The sequence below is a fragment of the Miniopterus natalensis genome, chromosome 8 (assembly GCF_054644295.1).
Source record: "Miniopterus natalensis isolate mMinNat1 chromosome 8, mMinNat1.hap1, whole genome shotgun sequence".
In the NCBI taxonomy this organism is placed as follows: Eukaryota; Metazoa; Chordata; class Mammalia; order Chiroptera; family Miniopteridae; genus Miniopterus; species Miniopterus natalensis.
The window spans coordinates 81778584-81792428 of record NC_142088.1 but is presented as its reverse complement, the minus strand read 5'-3'; the positions used below and the strand labels follow the sequence as shown (position 1 = coordinate 81792428).

At 49.1% G+C, this 13845-nt stretch overlaps 1 protein-coding gene across 1 annotated transcript in view; it reads left to right on the top strand.

The window, feature by feature from the left end:
* Nucleotides 1-565: 565 nt before the first annotated feature.
* The window catches only part of ERCC3 (ERCC excision repair 3, TFIIH core complex helicase subunit), a 30826-nt gene continuing 17546 nt past the window's right edge, over nt 566-13845 (top strand). The window contains exons 1-8 of the mRNA XM_087819936.1: nt 566-698; nt 886-1091; nt 1685-1921; nt 3837-3886; nt 4176-4311; nt 4486-4650; nt 5070-5274; nt 6461-6775. Coding sequence (XP_087676062.1) covers nt 671-698; nt 886-1091; nt 1685-1921; nt 3837-3886; nt 4176-4311; nt 4486-4650; nt 5070-5274; nt 6461-6775 — 1342 coding nt within the window. The 5' untranslated portion in view covers nt 566-670. The remainder of the gene's footprint in view (nt 699-885; nt 1092-1684; nt 1922-3836; nt 3887-4175; nt 4312-4485; nt 4651-5069; nt 5275-6460; nt 6776-13845) is intronic.

Here is a 13845-nt window from a genome sequence, read left to right as displayed (position 1 = left end):
CCGGAGTCCAGCTTCACCCAGCGGGGCTGGGCCTCCCGACGCGCGGGGCAGCGCCTCCGGGCGGTCACACGGAGGACTTGGGGCTGCCCGGGGACGACGGCCGGGCGGGCCCGAAAGCGGGTTCGCCTCGTGAAAGCGCCGGGCTCGGCAGGCGCGCCCTTCCCCCGGCGCGGAGGCTGTCTCCCCCGCAGCTCAGGCTGCAGACGGCCGCGGAGCCCGCCGAGCCCGCCCCGCAGAGCCCGCCCCGCAGAACCCGCCCCGCGGCCCCGCCCGGCCGCAGCTGCGCTGTTCGGCGCCGTTTCCTTTCCCGCGGCCCCCGCGCTGCGGGCTGGGCGCGCCCCTCCTCCCCCGCTCACGCGGGACGGCGCGCCGTCTTCAGCTCCTCCGCCCAGTGGCCCCACCTGGGAGGCGGCTCCCGGGGCCGCCGCGCCGGACGGCCTCTGGGCCCCGCTCGACTGCGCCGCCCCGGCTCCCCCTGCACCAGAGCGCCGGCCACCCGCCCGCACGCCGGCGCTCAGGCTGCGCGGAGGCACCGCCGGAAGACGGGACGAGGCCCCCTCCCCGCGGCCCCGCGGCGGGACTTCCTGTGCAGTCGCCGAAAGCTTCCGGGGTGAACCGGAAGTGCCGCGAGCAGCCGGCGGGAGGCCGCGCGAGTCTCCGTCTGTGCGCCATGGGCAAGCGGGACCGGGCTGACCGCGGTGCGCGAGCGGCCGGCGGGACGGTCGAACCCGGGCCCGGCGGGGGCGGTCCTGGGCGGGTGGGCAGAGCCCGGGGGCGCCGCCGCGGACCCCTCGCCGCGCCCCCCTCGCGGCGGGAGCGCGCGGGCCGCGGGGCCGGGCGGGCGGGGGGCGCTCGGGCCCGCTCACGGCTGTGCTCGCCCTGCAGACAAGAAGAAGGCCAAGAAGCGGCACTGCGAGGACGATGAGGAGGAGGAGGACGACGGCCCCGGGGGCGACCCGCAGGAGGCGGTGCCTTCGGCCGCGGGGAAGCAGGTGGACGAGGCCAGCGCCAGGCTGGACGAGTACGGCGCCAAGGACTACCGGCCGCAGATGCCGCTGAAGGACGACCACCTCTCGCGGCCGCTCTGGGTGGTGAGCGCGCTCGGGCGGGGCGGCCGGGGCCGCGGCGGGGGGCAGCCGGGGGCGGGGGCGGCCGGGGGCGGAGCCGCGGCGGGGGCAGCCGGGGCCGGAGCGCCCGTGCCCGCTGGACCGGGCTTCCTTCATCTCTAAGCCCTCCTGTCGCCCCGCTTTGCAGCTCTACCACAGATTCGGGAATACTTTTATCTACCGAATAAATGATGTTTGCTAGTGACATTTTAATTCCTCACTTGTAAAAGTTAATGGAAAACATATTTGCTAGGCGGCTTTTTTGCTCAAGGTGAAGTAACGTTGTATTTTTGGATTCTCGCCAAAAGGTAACTTGAGAGTAGCTAGTAAGGTGAGTTTTCCTGTGAAGAATAATAGGAGGCAGCTACTATTTTGTAAACTCTTCTGTTCTCGCCACTCCTTGTATCTGATCAAAGGCCCACAGTTGTCTGGAGTGCTGACAAAAATATCCCTGGTGTTGGTAGGTTAAAGATCACTTTTTGGACCGCTTATCTTTTATAGATAATGATACGGAAAAGAGTCTAATAGTCTTTGAAACTCATTAGTTTTCTTGTCTGTGTCCTCTTGGTGTTTCTCAGGCTCCTGATGGCCACATTTTCTTAGAAGCCTTCTCTCCAGTTTACAAGTATGCTCAAGACTTCCTGGTGGCTATTGCAGAGCCAGTGTGCCGACCAACCCACGTGCACGAGTACAAGCTGACTGCCTACTCCTTGTATGCAGCTGTCAGTGTTGGGCTGCAAACCAGTGACATCACTGAGTACCTCAGGAAGCTTAGCAAGACGGGAGTCCCCGATGGAATTACTCAGTTCATTAAGGCAAGTGGGGGCAAAGGCTAGCACTTTGCCCTCCTTCATGTAGTAATAGTGGGGACAGGTGCGACATATTGTTACTGTGGCAACAATCAAGAAAATGCCATTCAGCCCTTGCCAGGTGGCTCAGTTTGTTGAGCATTGTTCCATGTACCAAAAGGTTGTGGGTTCGATTCCCAGTCAGGGCACATACCTAGGTTGCAGATTTGATCTCTGGTTGGGGTGCATGTGGGAGGCAACCAGTGGATGTTTCTCGCTTGCTTGCTCACTCGCTCTCGCTCTGTTTCTCTCTCTTTCTTCCTCTTGTCCCCTCTTTCTAAAATCAATAAAACCATAGCCTCAGGTGAGGATTAAAAAAGAAAAGAAAGAATGTTACTCAGATCTAGTGTGGGGAGCAAAACAACTGATTACTCCAGCAACTACTCCTATGGGGCCAGCATGTGTTCTTGCTGAGGCCACACTTCCCACGAGTGGGTATGCATACTGGCCAGGGTTATTTAGGAATGCAGCCCAAAGTTAGTGGTGTATGGACTGAATTGTGCACCCTCCAAAATTAATATCTTGAAGCCCTAACCACTAATGCGGTGTATTTGGAGTAAGGAAGTAATTAAGGTTAAATGAGGTCATAAGAGTGTCCTTAAAAGAAGAGACATCAGAAGACTTGTGTGCTCTCTTTCTCTCTTTTTGCATGTACACAAGGAGAGGTTATGTGAGCACACAGCAAGAAAGTAGCCCTCTGCTATCCAGAAGAACATTCACTAGAAACGGAGTCACTGGCCCTTTTACTGTGGACTTCTAGAAATAAGTTTCTGTTGTTAAACCACCCAGTCTATGTTGTTCTACGTAACAGCTCACGTAGTCTAATACAGATGGGAAGCTCCATCTAAGGTTGAATATCTGCACCAGACAATAGTCAACAAATTTTATTAGGGAAGTTGAAAAGGAACACAAATGGTGAAGTGGGTAGAGTTCCATGTGAAGGGTAGCTGAACATGCTTGGGTTTGTTCTGTGAGATATGTGAATGCCTTTCAGGAGAGATGGACAGTGGCTTTTGTTGCCCTCTAGTGATCTAAAGGAAGTTGGGTTCAGAGCCTAATCTGAGTGACAGAAGAGGAGTGCTGTAGGCCTCCAGTACAGTAATGCATCCGAGCTCAGAGAAGCTGGCAGGGACCCTGGGGAGAGTTCTCTTCTTGAGTGATATGGAAGGCTGCCCAGGGAAAAGGGCCTGCACCTTGCTGGAATGAGCCCACATTAGCACCCTGCTGTACTGAGTCTTGGCTGGGAGCTGCCTGCAGGAATGTGGGTATTGGCAGAGTGCAGTGGTGGATCCAGAAGGGCAGCAGTGGAGGCAGGAGCAGCCCTAGGTTTGGGGTGGCTTTTCGTGGGCACCACATGGCCTCTGCTGCATTCCACCCTGGAGACTGCTGGGAACCTGGGAGGATGTGTGTTGTAGTCTCTGCCATAAGAGGCTTACATGTTAGTTGGGGGAATAGGGACATTGGTGAGGAGGCTAGGAGGCTTTGCATTTAATTTACACAGCAGACAATTACCGAGCACACTCACTGGCCAGCTTTGTGCTGGGAGCTGGAGTAATACTGATTTGGCAGGATGGACCTATGGATTAGAATGGGGCCCGTGGGAATGGAGAAGAAAGGGAAATAAAGGTTTTAAGCCATGTTCTATTATGCGATGTGCATAAAAATTAGCCAGTCAAGAGGAAGGTTTTGCTTTCAAAAAGAAGAGGCTAATAGGAAAAGCTCGATTGAGGCAGCTCTGACCTGTTAGGGTTGCCATTGAGTTTTTCTGCACTAACAGGAGTTCTTCCCCTCAGTGGTAGGTGGTAGGACAAGCCCCATAGTGGTTGTGTCTGAGTGCGCTGCATGCTGCTAACTTTGCCTGTTTGGTTTTCACTTCTTGCAGTTGTGTACTGTCAGTTACGGGAAAGTCAAGTTGGTCCTGAAGCACAACAGGTAAGGGATTCTGTGACTGATTTGTCGAAGGCACTTCCACTAGCTACCACGTTCCCCCAAGCAGTGGAGGCAGGGCTGAGATACCAGCTTATTTATCTTCAAAGTATGGTTTTGCCCACAACCCTCATATGTTATATCATAGCCAGTAGCTCACAGCTCAGATTTGCAGAGGGTCATGGGGCAGTGAGGAAGTGGAGAGAGGCATCAGGCCACTGTCTCCAGACTGTAATTGTGCAGTAGAACCTTCTGAAAGGGGTGTGCTGGTCAGTGTGCACATGCTTCCTCGTAGGTACTTCGTTGAGAGCTCCCACCCCGATGTTATCCAGCATCTTCTCCAGGACCCAGTGATTCGGGAGTGCCGCCTGAGGAGCTCTGAAGGGGAGGTGACTGAGCTCATCACAGAGACCTTCACAAGCAGATCTGCTGTGCGTGAGCGTTTGGTTCCCCTGGGGCTGGGGCATTAGGATTGCAGCTCTCATGCTTCTAGTTCAGCCTTTGCAACCCAGTGACCATGCAATTTTTTTTCAGCTTTAGGTCTTGCTTGGTAACATTGGGGTTAAATGTTGCAGGCAAATGTGGACCCTGTCTTTCTCTTACAGATTGCGAAGACTGCTGAGGGCAGTGGTGGGCCCTCTACCTCCCGGGTGGCAGATCCGCAGGGTAAATCTGACATCCCCACGGACCTGTTTGACTTTTATGAGCAGATGGACAGAGATGAGGAGGAGGAAGAGGAGACACAGACAGTGTCTTTTGAAGTCAAGCAGGTTAGCGACGAGCCCCCCCTGGCTCCTCCTCTCGGTGGTGTCCTCGGCTAGCCCGGCCCTGCACGGACTCTTTCTGTAGTCTGAGAGAGGAGGAATGCCCACCTCCTCCCTGCTGTCTGGGCTGCAGTGTCCACCCTCCTACTGGAGTTTGGTCTGCATGTCCCACTCCTTAGGCTGTGGTCAGCTTCACAGAGGAGTGGCGCAGAGGGGCGTTTCTGGTGGCTGGTTGGATTCATTTTGTTTGTCCTTCATTTGGGTTCCTTTTCCATGTTTTAGCCAAGCTGTTATTAAGCAAGATCTGAAGTTGCAAGAGTCTAGATAAACTGCTGTTCTTTTGACCACAAGGCCCTTAGGGTATGTGCTCCTCATGCACACACTTTGGAGTAAGGCTCTAAGTGCTTCATGTGCTCACTCCCCAGGAGATGATCGAGGAGCTTCAGAAACGCTGCATCCACCTCGAGTACCCGCTCTTGGCGGAATATGACTTCCGGAACGACTCTGTTAACCCTGACATCAACATTGACCTGAAGCCCACAGCTGTCCTTAGGCCGTATCAGGAGAAGAGCCTGCGGAAGATGTTTGGGAATGGGCGTGCACGTTCAGGGGTCATTGTGCTTCCTTGTGGTGAGTGGTACTAAATAGGAATATGCCCAGGCTGCCTCCCACTCCCTGTGTGCCTCTCTCTAAGTCACCCTTGGCCAGGGTACAGCCACAGTCAGGTGACTCCCTGATTTAGGACTCGACAGGTATTGGAGTGCTGCTGTGCACAGGGCCCTGGCCTCCACACGGGATGTGGTGTGGAGACAGCACTCCTGATCTCAGGCTATTCTAGGGAGGTGGAGACAGGTGGTAAATAAGTCGCCTGTGCAGTGTTTGAATTTCAGGCAGTGTGGGGAAATAGCATTGTGAGGGTTGAGAGTGATGTGTGTGTGTGGGGGTCTTATTTTACTGGCTGGGGCTGGGTTCTTGTTCTTGCAGTTAGTTTGTGAGGTCTGTCTGTGTGGAGGCTCCCCAGCACAGAAACTGGGTTTGTTCCCGACCACTTGTTAAGGTGTGCACATCACAAGGGGCAGTGGCAGCCCCCTTGACTCCTGTCAGGTGTCGTTTGTCCCGAGTCATGCTAGCTCCTGGCCTCCTTCATGGCTAGCAGTCACAACAGACTCACCCAGGGGAGGGACCTGTGCTTTCAGCTTGTCCTTTTTTTAAAGCTCCATGAGTTATTTGATGCCCATTCTTGGTAAAGAAGAATTGCTGTTTAAAGAAATAGCTTGATTTTTGTCTTGATCTTCAGATGGTAGACGGTAGTAAACGTGGAAGCTCCTGGATTTTCCCGTTCTCTGTCTTGACCAGCAGTGTCCATACTTGCTGCATTCCTGACTAGGCCCAGTTTGTTGTGTAGTCACAACAGCTCTTTTACTGCATTCTCCTTGGAGGACATGTGCTGGGCACACTACCCTAGCAGCACTGCTTCCCCATGGCTTCGGGCAAGTTATGCCCTGGCTTTCTTTAGTTTTACTATGTTTAAAATGGCAATAATAGTGTCTCTTATCTCTGGTTTGTTTTGAGATTTCCTCATTTAAACAAGATATACGTAAAATGCTACAACAGGCACTGGCACTTGTTTTTACTTCTTACATTTCTGTGTAAACTAGGTATGTCTCCTTTTTATAAAGAAGAAAACAGAGGCTCCAGAGCAGTAAGTGCCTCACAATGTCAACTGTGAAGATCAGTAAAAATCATTTGCTTAGATTTTTGTGCTCTTGCGTCTGTCTCTGTCCTTCATTTCAGCCTGGTCTTGGGTTCCTTGTAGGTGCTGGGAAGTCCCTGGTTGGTGTGACAGCTGCCTGCACTGTCAGAAAGCGCTGCCTGGTGCTGGGCAATTCAGCTGTGTCTGTGGAGCAATGGAAAGCCCAGTTCAAGATGTGGTCCACCATTGACGACAGCCAGATCTGCCGCTTTACCTCTGATGCCAAGGACAAGCCCATAGGCTGCTCCATTGCCATTAGCACCTACTCCATGCTGGGCCACACCACCAAAAGGTCCTGGGAGGCTGAGCGCGTCATGGAGTGGCTCAGAACTCAGGAGTGGGGCCTCATGATCCTGGATGAAGTCCACACCATACCAGGTAAGCAGGATGAGAGCTGGGCTGCCCACTCATTGCATGGATAGAAGTGGATTTCCAGCCGTGGGGTTGAGGGCGGGACTTACTGGGTAAAGCTTTAAATAAGTCATAAGCATGTGGGGGTGAAGGTGGGTGGATGGTGTCGCACTCACAGCGACCTGAGTCGCTGGTCCAGAGGGTCCTTCAGAAAACGATACTCTTTCTTTTTCCATCTTACTGGTGCAGCTCAGCTTACCCTTAACCTGTATTTCCTATGGTCCTGCGAAAATGACTAGGAGCACTGAAAATCCTTGCAGTAGTGTTGTTTGGTCTGTTTGAAGACTGAAGTATTGTCCTTAATATGTTAGAGAAGCCCTATGTCTAGCATCCAGGCAATCTGTTTTTAAGAACAGCTCTATTGATAGGATTTATATATCATAAAACCCTCTCATTATAAGTGTACAACTCAAGGTTTTTAGTAAATTTATGGAGTTGTGCAGCCATCACCGTGCTCCAGGTTTTGAACTCCTTCCTCATGCTCATCTGTAGCCAGTGTGGTCACTCAGCCCCACAGCCACTGATCTGCTTTCTGTCTCGGTGGCCTTGTCTTTCCTGGAAACATGAACAGAATCATCTGTCTCTTCCTGTGTCTTGCTTCCTTCACTAGGCTCAGTGGTCCATCCACATTGTAACATGTATTGATGGTGTGTCCTTTTATTGTTGAGTAGTATTCCAGGCAAACCTCTCTTTTTTTAAAAAAAAAAATAAAATGTTTTCATTGATTTTTAGAGAAGAAAGGAGAGGGAGAAAGAGAGAGAAACATCAACAAGAGAGAAACATCATTTGGCTGCCTGCTGCATGCTTCCTGCTGGGGATTGAGAGCCAGCAACCTGGGCATGTGTCCTGACCAGGAATCCAACCAGTGACCTCTTGGTTCCTGGCTCCACACTCAACCACTGAGCAACATTGGCTGGGCCAGGCTAACCACTCTTGATAAAACAAATTAAGAGGAACTTGATAAATTTCATAGAGTATGATTAATGAAATGATATCAGGCATTTTCACATGGAGTATTCAAAATATTGTCAAAATTGCTCTAATGTCTGCTTTTTTCCTATATAGCGAGAATTCCTCAAGCACCTCTGGGTGCCTGACGATACCTAGATATTCACAGGAAGCCAGGTAGAGATCAGGGGTCTCTCAGGTAGAAGGAACAGGGGGCCAGTCCTGAGGCAGGAAGGTACTTGGTGTGGCCTGACAATAGCATGGTGGCCCTGTGACTAGAGGGGAATAGAGGAGAGCAGTCAAGTTGAGGTCGGAGAGGGGTGGGCAGGGTTGGGCCTCACAGGTCACAGTAAGGCTTATCCTCTTGAGTGGGTGGGAAGCCATTGGAGGGATTTGAGCAAAGGTGGCGTGATCTGACCAAGGCTAGGAAAGTGCCCCCCTAGCTGCTGTGCTGACAGTAGACTGAAGGAAGCAAGAATAGAAGTGGCTAATGGGTTAGGTTGTGGGATCCCAACGAGAGGCTTGACCCAGTCAGAATAAAGCTGATCTAATCTGGGTATGTTAGGCTGACAGGCTAGATGTGGGAGCTGAGAGGAAGAGGAGTTGAGGCTGACTGTCAAGTCTGACTTGAACACTTGGAAGGATAGAGTGGACATTAATTGAGATGGGAAACTATAGAGGGAGCAGATGTCAGAGAGTGCGGATCAGGAGCTAGGCTTGAGATGTGTTAATTTGATTGCCTGTTAGACATTCAGGCAATGGTAAAAACATTAGAAAATAGAAAGTATGAATAGATGTTTCACCAAAGAGAATGTACAGATGCCCATAAGCATTTGAAAAGAAGTTCAGCATAATTAGCTCTCAGGGAAACACATACTAAAAGCACAGTGAGACACCACTGCACACCTATTAGAGTGGCTAAAATAAAAAACTCAAATACCCAGTACTGACAGCACAGAGCAGCTGCTGCTGCCACAGGTCCCCAGAGGGAGTGCAGAACGTGCAGCCACTGTGGAGAAACCTGGTATATTAGGAAGTTACTGTGTGGCTCAGCAGTGCCACCCTTGAGTGCCCCTCCTGGAGAAATGGAAGTGTAGGTTCATACAACACCTGTGTGTGGATGTTTATTCTAGCTCCAGTCCTGATATTCAGAACCTAGCAACAGTGACACGCCCACCTGTGAGCGATCTGAGAGGCAGACTCGTGCGTCTGTCCCGGACACTCCACTAGTGAAAAGGGACACTTGCTGCATGTGACACCCCAGCTGGATCACAGGCAGCCTGCTGAGCAGCTTGTCTCAGAGGTTCCACAGTGTGTGATGCCTTTGCTGGGACATCCTTGAAACCAAACTCTGTGACGAGGACAGATCAGTCATTGTGCCAGGGTGGGGTAGGAGAGGGTGTGACTTAGAGGGAGGGCACAAGGGGGCGTCTTTAGGTGATGGATTAATCTGTATCCTGATTATGGTGGTGGGTACACAAATCTATACATGTGTTAAAATTTTTAGAACTGATCCCTCCCCCCCCCCCAGAGAATGGTCAGTTTTACTATATGATTACTTAAAAACTAACTGGATAGAAAGAATTTGGAAGAGGGTGGGTATTTGGTCTGATTGGACCAAATTGATGATATAATCATATCACTTGAGGCTTAGGAAGGCTCAAGGCTTTTCTGCCTGAGAATATATTCAGTATGTTGCTGTCCTTCTGTAACATGTGTCCCAGGTTCCAGAGTGGGGCAGCCAGGCTCGGCATTGGCTCTGGAGCAGTGTGCCCACAGTTCACTCTTGCCTGTGTGTCTGTCTCTCTGGTGCTTCTCTGCATCCCCTTGTCTATGTTTGGGTAGAAGAGTGAAACCAAACATCTCCAAAGAGTTTCGAGGTCAGGTTGACATCATAGCAGAGAGCAAATGTTAAATAAGGGAATTCTAGCAAATCAGCATAAGTTTCTTGACTGTTAAACATTTACCACGTTGGAGTAGGTAGAATGATAAATCTTTGAGAGTTATCTCAAAAAGTAAAAATTGCTGTGTTTTATTTTTGCTTGTTTTCTTTTTTTAAAAAAAATTTTTCTTTGTTGAAAGTATTACAGATGTCCCCTTTTTTTTCTCGCCATTGAATCCGCCCTATCCCCAGGCCTTCCCCATACTATTTTTTGTGTCCATGGGTTATGCATTTATGCATATAAGTTCTTTGATTAATCTCTCCCCACCCACTCCTTCATCCCCGCCTTCCCTCTGAGATCCCTCAGTCTGTTCCATGCTTCTATGTCTCTGGATCTATTTTGTTCATCAGTTTATTTTGTTCATTAGATTCCACATACGAGTGAGATCCTGTTACACTTGTCTTTCTCTGACTGGCTTATTTTGCTTAGCATAATACTCTCCAGTTCCCTCCATGCTGTCCCAAAGGGTAATAGATCCTTGTTTTTTTACAGCTGCATAGTATTCCATGGTGTTAATGTCACACAGCTTTTTTATCCACTCATCTACTGATGGGCACTTGGGCAGTTTCCAGGTCTTAGTTATTGTAAAATGCCCTGCTATGAACATAGGGGTGCATAAATTCTTTCTGATTGGTATATCGGGTTTCTTAGGATATATTCCTAGAAATGGGATCACAGGGCCAAATCGCAGTTTCATATTTAATTTTTTGAGGAAACTCCATACTGTTTTCCATGGTGGCTGCACCAGTCTGCATTCCCATCAGCAGTGTACCCCAGGGTTCCCTTTTCTCCACACCCTCACCAGCATTGTCATTTGTTGATTTGTCGATGGTAGCCATTCTGACAGGTCTCTGTATTTCTACTTATTACAGCAGTCCCTTTAACGTTTCTTGCAGTGCTGGTTTGATGGCGATAAACTTCTTTAGCCTGTTTTTGTCTAGGAAGCTCTTTATCTCACCATCTATTTTGAATGATAGCTTTGCTGGATAGAGTAGTCTTGGTTTCAGATCCTTGTTTTGCATTACCTTGAATACTTCATGCCATTCCCTTCTGGCCTGTAGAGTTTCTAATGAGAAGTCAACTGACAGCCTTGTGGGAGCTCCTTTGTAAGTAACAGATTGCTTTTCTCTTGCTGCCTTTAATATTCTCTCTTTGTCTTGAATTTTTGGCATTTTAATTATGATGTGTCTGGTCGTGGGTTTCTTTGGATTTTTCTTGCTTGGGACTCTGTGTGCCTTCTGAACTTGTGTGACTTTTTCCTTGACCAGGTTAGGGAAGTTTCCTGCCGTTATTTCTTGAAACAAATTCTCTATCCCTTGCTTACTTTCTTCCCCTTCTGGTACTCTGGTAATGTGAATATTGGTACATTCATGTTATCCCACAACTCCATTAAACTGTCCTCCTGTTTTTTAATTGTGTTTTCATTTTGGATCTCTGATTGAGTGATTTTTTCTACCCTGTCTTCTAATTCACTGATCCTATCCTTAGCGTCCTCCAATCTGCTCTTTATTCCTTCCAGTGTATTATTTGTGCTGTGTCATCTTTCATGGTTTCCATTTTGTTTTTCATGCTGTTGAGCATCCTTGCAATCTGTATTCTAAATTCTATATTTGATAGATTGCTTATCTCAATTTCATTTAGCTCTTTTTCTGGAAACTTCTCTTGTTCTTACACTTGGGGCTTGTTTTTTTGTCTCCCAATTTTGGCTTCTTTGGGTTTGTTTCTACATAGTAAATAGATCTGCTAGAACTCTTGGTCTTTTGGGAGCATCTCTGGTGCAGGTCAGTGTCAGACAATTGTGACTGTCCTTGAGTACCCTGTTTGGAGCTATCAGCAACCCATGGTTTGTGGTTCCCTCTGCTCAGGCTGGGTGAGTTTGGACAGAACCAAAATGCACACTACAGTCTGTTTTTCTAAGGCCTGGGTCCAGAAGCAGATCAGGTAAAGACTCAAAGCTCTCAGAGCTCCGCCTCTCCTGCAGGCTGATTGATCTTAGTCTCTTAATGATTGTTGTGTTCTTTTACAGATCTTCCAAAAGGAGCCCCATGAGTTCATTATATTAATAAGACATTCTTGTATATATTAAGTGCTTACTGCATGGGTGGCCCTGTGTCAATTTCATTATTTTCATGAGTATTTCTTGAGAATCCTTCAAGGAGCAGGCACTGTGCTTGGACTGGAGATAGAGTGGGAGGGACCAACAATCAAAGAATCAACCAATAAATGTCAAATAACAACTCTGAGATAATGTGCAGTGAAACAGGCCACAGACAAAAAGTATGTCCCTTGACTCCATTTATATGAAATTCAAACACGAGGCAGAGTCCTCTGATAATGAAGCCAGAGCTGGTGCCCTTGAGTGAGAGGATTAATGTTGGCAGGATGGGCCAGAGGGCAGGCTTTGGGCGCTGCAATCACTCAGATCTTGACTGGGTGACTCTGCATTTGTGCCTGTGTAAAATTTTATCAGGCCTTGCATGTGATTGCATGTGAGTTCCCCCCCTGTGGCAGTGCCGTGGCTGTATGAGAATGTCCACAGCTGTGTGACTCGCAGCAGATGCCCTGGGAAGGCTTGCTTTGGGCCCCATTGCCCAGGCAGGTCTAGCTCGAGCTTCCCTGAAACAGGTAATCCCTGGGTCATACCTTTGCTGCCTCCTGGGGCCCACATTAGCTTGGTATCTCCATTGCCATGGCAACCATGTCCTGATGTGGGGAACCTGTTCTGAGGTCCTTGCTACTGTCTTGAGCTGGCAGAGTTTTGGAGGTTAACCCTGACCTTGGTTTTTGTTTGTTTTCCGTGTGTGTAATCCACATTAGGCCGCAGTATGTGAAACTCTAAGACCTGGCTGTTTCCTTGGGGTTAAACAGCCTTCTTTTATTTCATATTATGTTTTTGGTTTATGTTTTGGTGCAGTCTGACCTCTCATTCCTAAGAGTGTTATTGATGGCCTTACCTTTATTTGTGGTAAGATGAGCATTTTAACTTGAATACAGTTGACCCTTTGTACAACGCGGGGGTTAGAGGCAGTGGTCCTTGTGAATCAAAAATCTGTATAGCCTGGCTGATGTGGCTCAGTGGTTGAGCTTCGACCCCTGCACCAGGAGGTCACAGGTGTGATTCCTGGTCAGGGTACATGCCCGGGTTGTGGGCTCAATCCCCAGTAGGGGGTATGCAGGAGGCAGGCAGCCCATCAGTGTTTCTCTTTCATCATTGATGTTTCTGTCTCTCTCTCCCTCTCCCATCCTCTCTGAAGTCAATAAAAACATTAAAAACAAAATTAAAAAAAACAAAAAAATCACAAATGGTGAATTGCTCCCTTGGTGGGGGAAAAAAAAAATTAAATAAAAATAGATGCTCCCAGGTCATTGTTTCTAAAAAAAAACAAAACCAAAAAAAAACCTCTCCGTAACTTAAGTTGGTCCTCTGCATACGCGGATTCCCCACCTCAAATCAAAAGTACTGTTGACTCTTATGGACACATACAATTTAAACTTGTGTTGTTCAAGGGTCAACTATTAGAATTTTAAAAAGGTGAACCTATGGAAACCCATAAATTGGGTCTTTAAAAATCTCACACCCTTTTATGTGTTTTATTTAATTGGGTAAGTCAGAAAGAATTGCAACATTTAAAAGAATGGAAGACACAGGAAGTTGCTGTTTTACCAGCTAATTGGAGTAGGGAGAGTCCTGAGGCAGGTCAGGGTACCTGTAGTTCGTCGCCCCCTGTTCTCTCCTTGGTTTCTGGGAAGGTGATGGAAAGCCAAGCAGATCTGGCTCCTTTTGTTCCTCTGATCCCCAGGCACCCAACTACCTTCGTGGTAACCTTGGTGCAAGTCCCAGGGTGTCAGATCCCTTTGATAATTGGAGCTCAGTGGCATGTTAAGGGTTGTAACTCCCTTTTCAAATTGCCGCTGGTGCTTCTGCTTGACCGTCGTGTGGAAAATTCTGGACTTGCTAACATGGAGCTCCCTGTCGGCTTTTCCTTCTTGCTCTCCTGTCCATCCTTTTGAAGAGCTCTGGCAGTGTCAATTACACTGTGACCCAGAAACCCGTGCGAGTCCACCTAAGTCACAGGCCATTGTGAAGTCACAAGGCTGTATGTGGTACTTGAGCATTTACAAAAGTGACAGCGAACTGCCAATTGT